General features: G+C 46.0%; 1 protein-coding gene across 1 annotated transcript; it reads right to left on the bottom strand.

Moving 5' to 3' along the window:
* Positions 1-6: 6 nt before the first annotated feature.
* Positions 7-4517, bottom strand: lrrc29 (leucine rich repeat containing 29). Its single transcript, XM_020040416.2, has 8 exons — positions 4044-4517; positions 3709-3810; positions 3308-3622; positions 2548-3219; positions 2161-2379; positions 1844-2056; positions 1462-1679; positions 7-1359 (listed from the first exon to the last, which is right to left on the bottom strand). Exons 1-8 carry the CDS (start codon positions 4068-4070, stop codon positions 1191-1193), a joined length of 1935 nt encoding a protein of 644 aa, XP_019895975.2. The 5' UTR covers positions 4071-4517; the 3' UTR covers positions 7-1190.
* Between the last annotated feature and the right edge of the window lie 1768 nt (positions 4518-6285).

The raw sequence follows: 6285 nt of genomic DNA, 5'->3' as shown, positions 1-6285 counted from the left end.
CGCAGATAAGCAAGAGTATATTTATTGACAGAGTACATTTACATTTTGAAAGAAGCCTGGACAATAGTCTTTCTATATTTTGCCTGTTAAAGGGACAATATATAGATTGTCTCATTTCTAAAATGTATTTGCTGTAGTAGTGGAAAGATGTTCCCCAGTATTACCTCACCAGAAATTGAGTGCATACTATACACAAGTGCATCTGAAAAATGCTCAATTTCCTTCAATCATTTCATGGTGGCTAAAATGTCAAGTTAATTCCATTTCTGTTTAAGTGAGAAAACAAGCACGGAAAAGTTTTGAGAATTATGCCATCTAAATCACGTTTTTATAAATAAAATAGTTTTCACAGGTTTGAATGGGCGGTTTCTGTGATTTTAGACATTTGGGATGTGGCCTTTAATGTAAATACAAATGTACTTTGACCTTACAAACATGGTCATGCTATATAGCCATCAATATTTCTCTAATACAGATTATTCTAGTGCATAGCCATTGCAGAACGCACTATTGATTTCTGGTTTGTGCAGTATTGATTTGGTCCCTCCGCTCCAAAACCAGATTAATTCAAATCAGCCTAGAACCTTGATATGAACAGCCTTCGTCACACAGAGTACACTGATCAAGAGAAGGATTCTAAGGGTCAGTTGCTCAGACACCGATTAATCCTTGTCCTAAATTGGATAAGCTATACTTTCAGTCCATACAGGGTATAAATGAGTCTTAACATTTTCTCCCAGACCCTACTACACACAAGTTAAGAACACTATGTTATAGAGGCTGGAACAGACCAAGACAATGATGCAATCCAAACAGGCATTGACAGCTAAGCACATTTTTAAATGCAATGTTCAACAGACCGGATTTAAGGTAAGCAATGAATATTATCATCTTAACTGCAGAAGTTGTGCATAGCTGATAGGTGTGATCGGATCCAGTCCAGTCCTGGAATGCACACAAGCAGGATTGTAAACAAGGACTAGTCTTTATTTGGGTCTAAGAAATTGGTCCTCTGATTCCTTTCTAAATGTTTAAGGTCTGGAACCTGCCAGCGTATCTACCAGGGTTCACAGGGTTAAAACGACGATAAATTAAATCTGTTATAAATCAACTCTGGGTAGTAGGTTACTTGCATAAGACAATTACTGAAATGTGATTCAAGAACACATTTCTTGGGACATTCAACCTCATCAGAGGACGTGGCTTGGGTCGACTCCACCCACAAAGCGGCAGTGGACGTTCTCTAGGAAGGGCAGCTGGGATTGGAGGAGATCCACTGTTGTCATGGAGATGTCTTTGCACATGGAGATGTCCAGCGTACGCAGCCTCTTACAGTATTGGATGAGCAGGTAGAGAGACCTGTGGAAGCATGAGGTCTCCGCCATTTACACACCATTAAATCACAGCTCTTTACGGTTCATAGTGTTTTCATTTCATTGTGTGTGTGTGTGTGTGTGTCACCTATCTGTGACTGCGTCGCAGCAGGACAGGTGGAGGTGTTGCAGCCTGGTGAGGTAGGGGGCGGCGCAGGCGATGCCCTGGTCGCTGATCTGGGGGCAGTGGCTGAGAGCCAGGCTGGTGAGGCTCCGGCAGTGAAAGGCCACCGACGCCAGGCTTTCGTCACTGATCTCCGGCAGCATGCAGAGAGACAGGCACTGCAGCTCCGGATAACGCAGCACCTGTGCATAAGGACAATGGCCTGATTAAGCCGGGGTTCCTCACAGAGCGGACACGGGACATCAGGCCTAACCCGACCAGGCAAGACTCTGGGCCCTGGTAACCACCTAAACTACAGCAGAGAGGTGGCCCTGCCGTACATCCTGGCCCTAACCACAGCTACTACCTGTGTGATGCTGCTGTCGGTGAGTTTGGAGCAGCCAGACAGGTCGAGCTCCTGGAGGCTCCGGAGGGCCAGCAGTGAGGCCCCCTCCTGCTCCCGAAACACCCCCAGGTCCTCTTCCGTCACCAGCCGAGGCTTCTCCTGGAAGGGCATGCTGGGAGGCCGGAAGAAACCCATGTTTCCAAAGGTCCGGGTGAAGCTGGGCCCCTTGTCCTCCTGCCAAGAGTCAGGTCGAGAGGTCGAAGGTCAGGGGAGCGTGCTGGTACCGAGCTACAGTGGTGGTAACCTGAACATAAGTCCCCGACCCGGCCCTCTCTCACCATGTGGTTGCTGGGCTCAAACTCCTTGGTGGGCTCCACCATGCCCAGCAGGCCCCAGTCTGTTATCTCCTTGCACCGGCCCAGTCGCAGCACCACCAGCCCAGGCAGGTAGGTAGCGATGGCACGCACGCTCAGGTCTGTCAGGTAGATGCAGGACGTCAGGTCCAGCACCCGTAAACTGGAGCCCAGCAGCTGAGCTAGAGAGAACATAGCCAGGTCCTGGTAGAGGGGGGGGGGGGGGCGTAATGTCTTTAAAAACACTGAAGGAAAAAGTCTGCATTGGGATTATCTTGACCGTGCTGACTCCGGTGTTTTTGGCTACAGGTCAGATGCTCCGGTTTAAGCTACCTGTTGCCATGGGAATAAGAGGGCAGCCTACACACTGACCTGGATGTAGGTGCAGCTCTTGAAGCTGAGGGTCTCCAGCCGTGCTCTGGGCTCCGGGGCAGAGAGCCCTTTCACCACCTCAGCCCCACTGACGTGAAGGCACTCCGACACATCCAGGGTCCTCAGCTCCGGCAGCCCCATCAGGTCAGCCAGGCCTTTATCCGTCACCCTCCAGTCCCGGGACAGGGAGACACACCGGAGGCCCCTCAGCCCCGTGGCCACAGCTAGCACCGCTCGACTGGAGAGCTCCGTGCAGGCACTGAGGTCCAGGATCTGGAGGCCAGGCTGGTATTTACACAGCACCTCCACAGAGGAGTCCGTCAGCTCCTTGCAGCCCCGCAGGCAAAGCTCCTCAAGAAACAGGCCCTCCACCTGGGCCAGCGAGCGCAGTGACTCCGGGGTGATGCTGGTTCTGCTCAGGTCCAGTCCACGCATTGTGGAGGCCTGCTCCTGCAGCAGCCTGCGGAGGTTCCGCAGGGAGAGCAGGGCGGAGGAGTCGGGCCCCACTGGGCAGCCGCGGTACGGGTCAAACTCGAAGGCGATGTGGCAGCCAGCCAGGGACAGACGCCGTAGTCTGGGAGTGCAACCTGTGAGACGATTGAAGGTGAGGTCTGATAGGTACCGCAGGTCGGAGAGGTCCAGCTCTTCAAGACCTGATAAAGCCAACCTCACCTAGGAGGAGAACAATGTTGTTCAGAAATCTGGCAGGCGGTTAAGAAAAAAAGAGAGTTCTAATCAAATTCAGCCTCCAGGGTCTGACCTGATGACGTTGATCCTCCTTGGACAGGAAGGCTCCAGACATGAAGAGGCTGTCCAGGCCACGGAGGTCAAGCCTGCGCAGGGCTGTCAGCTGGGGCAGCAAAGCAAGGAGAGAGGACTCGGTCACACTGCTTCCTGGTAGGGCGAGGCTCTCCAGCTGAGGGCCCAGGCAACGCCCTATCTCCTGCAGCACGGCCCGGCCCACGCTGGAGCCATCCAGGTGGCTTATGACCAGGCTGCAGCGAGAATGCCTACTCAGTCCCCGGATCAGATCCAGGGAGGACATGGAGGCCGGAAACTTGAAGGTGAGATTTCTCTGGAACATACAGTCAGGAATAGCCTTTCAGTGACATTGTTCATTAGAAGCCAGAGGGATTAGGCCAAAGTTGTGGGATGAAGTACCTGGAATTGGTGGTCTTGGCTGGCAACATACCAGCTCCTGCAGACCAGCGAGGCTTCCTTTCGGTCTGAGGCTTTGAGAAAACCCAGAATGTAGGTGATGATCTGGACAGGAAGTTGATCACAATTGGATCATCGGGTCTTTGATTATCAAATCAGAACAATACTGCTTTGTTAGCTAGCTAGCAACTGCTGATAACAATCAAGCTGTCAACAGAAATTTGACAGTTAATACACCCGCCCCTCATGCATTGACTACCATCACTAGCAGTCACCTTTACTGAGATATAAAAAAAGACACCTTTTTAAACAGTCAGCCTACTCGCTAGTATACTTACCTCAAGCGGTAACTCTGGCGTCTCCATGTTTCATTTAATCCCAAATCAACGTTAAGTGCATGTGCAGTGAAGTCATTTATTATAGTGATCATACTGTTAATAACTACATGTCGAACATTTCTTATTTTAATCTGATTAGATAAAATAACGTTTGCTAGCAATAACACCAAGTGCTGTCAACTAGCTAAGAAACCGGTAGTTAGTTAACGGCGTTAGCTTCCTCAAATTCTAGCTAGCTAGTTAATCATTAACTACGTCAGCTACAGTAACATAGCTAGTAACCAGGTAAGCTGTCTTGACAGCATCATTCATTCACCCCCCAGTCTATTCAGACCTGGTACGCAAAAATGACCTCCTTGGCTTCAAATATAGTTTACACGTTTCTAGAGCACGAAAAAGACCTAGAAGATGTAATCACGCTGTTTGTCATCACATAGCCTAGGGTCAATCTTCTGACCAACACAAACTCACGTGACACTTGCAACCGAGAGGCTTTCTGGGAGACCGAGTTGGTCACTGCTTCATGAATCCATTTGCCTTCTCGGTTTAGTAATAGGCGAAATCGAGCTAAACATATGTACGAATTCAAACCCGATGTGTTTCTAAGTTCTGTTGTGGTGTCCACATTCCACTGTGAAACAATATTCATTACTTGTCTGAAGATCTGGGTATTTTATTTTCCCTGGCTCCCTACCTAAATGAAGTTTACAACAGGTTACTGATAAGTGATGACAAATTATGACAAGTGAAAACAAAAATTTATTTAAACAGAATCCACAAAAACATAAAACATGTAACATGGTGAAATCAATACATTCAGAATTGCTGCTATATTCAAACTAAGGGTATCACAAATGCAATTTTTCTCAGCATGTGATGCATGCCAGGTTTGTGTACACTCATAAAGGTGAATTGACAATAATATTTACACACAACCTACAGATTGTCTGGCAGTTTCGGTAGCTGGTATCCTCCCCTATGTTTTACAAGGGTTAATTCAGGATATGTTAAACATTACATTGATTCCTCAAAAACTAAAACAGGGGTGTTTCCCAGTCAAAATGTATTTTTTTCCCTCCATTTACAACATATTTACAAGCCAAGAACTTGTGAAAACAGCTTTTGGTTAACAGTATGTAAAAAATTATGTAAAAAAAATCTATCACATAACAAATCAAAAACATGTACTGTACATAGGCTACCATATATTGTTGACATGAGTCTTGGTCTGGTCTGTTAAGTTATAAATAGAAACAATAATGTTAAACATGTTTAATGTCATACTATAACTATGGTCATAATTTGTTTGGTGAAATACACAATTACTTTGTAGGTTATGGTGGCCGGTTCTTGGAGATGCAGTCTGGGACTTTTGACATGATTAAATCATGTTTTAAACCTCCCATTTTGGGCTGGATGTGTAATATGTTGTTTATATGTGCATAATCTATAAGTAGAATCAGTTAGCCATGAATTTCCAAGTTTGAAAGCAAATGTTTTAAAGACAGTACAACTTTTACAACCAGACTCCATCTTTAAAAGGGCCCTATTCAATTTATATTGCTGAAGTTGAGAATTACAGCATGACTCTGTGTGCAGTATGTAGACTCAGTCTAAAATTACCATTGTTTCTATAGTGCAGGTGTGTAAGACTCCAGCATTACCAACACAATTGAGCCCTAGCCATCTTCAGTTGTCTGACAAGGGGAAATCATGACAGTCTTGAATGCATTACTAGTTACACTTCTACCTGTCTGCATACTACATTATTTACATTCATCAGCTGATGAATTAAGTTGTAAACTCCAGAAGTGTAAAATATTCAGCAGTTTCATTATCAACCCACTCACTGAAGACACATCAAACCACTATGGCCATAAAATATAAGGCAAAAACAATATATTCCATTCAGCTATACAGCTAAAAACAACCAGTATTTTTTTGCTTTTACACATAAGTAAACATTTCTTATAAACATTAACAAAATTGTTCCTGACATTTCAAAATTCCAAATTTGAATATACAGAAATCAAAACCTTTTTCTTGTTTTACGTATATATAATTAAGAAAATGATCTAATACTAGGGCTTAGGAGAAGGCATTTGTTTTCAAAAAGTAGACTGAACAGAAAACCTGGAAACACCCACACACACACACCCACCCACACACACCCACCCACACACACCCACCCACACCCCCACCCACACACACCCACCCACACCCCCACCCACCCCCACCCACA

The sequence above is a fragment of the Esox lucius genome, chromosome 19 (assembly GCF_011004845.1).
Source record: "Esox lucius isolate fEsoLuc1 chromosome 19, fEsoLuc1.pri, whole genome shotgun sequence".
NCBI lineage: Eukaryota > Metazoa > Chordata > Actinopteri > Esociformes > Esocidae > Esox > Esox lucius.
The sequence above is the reverse complement of the archived record's forward strand: the minus strand, read 5'-3'. Positions and strand labels throughout refer to the sequence as shown.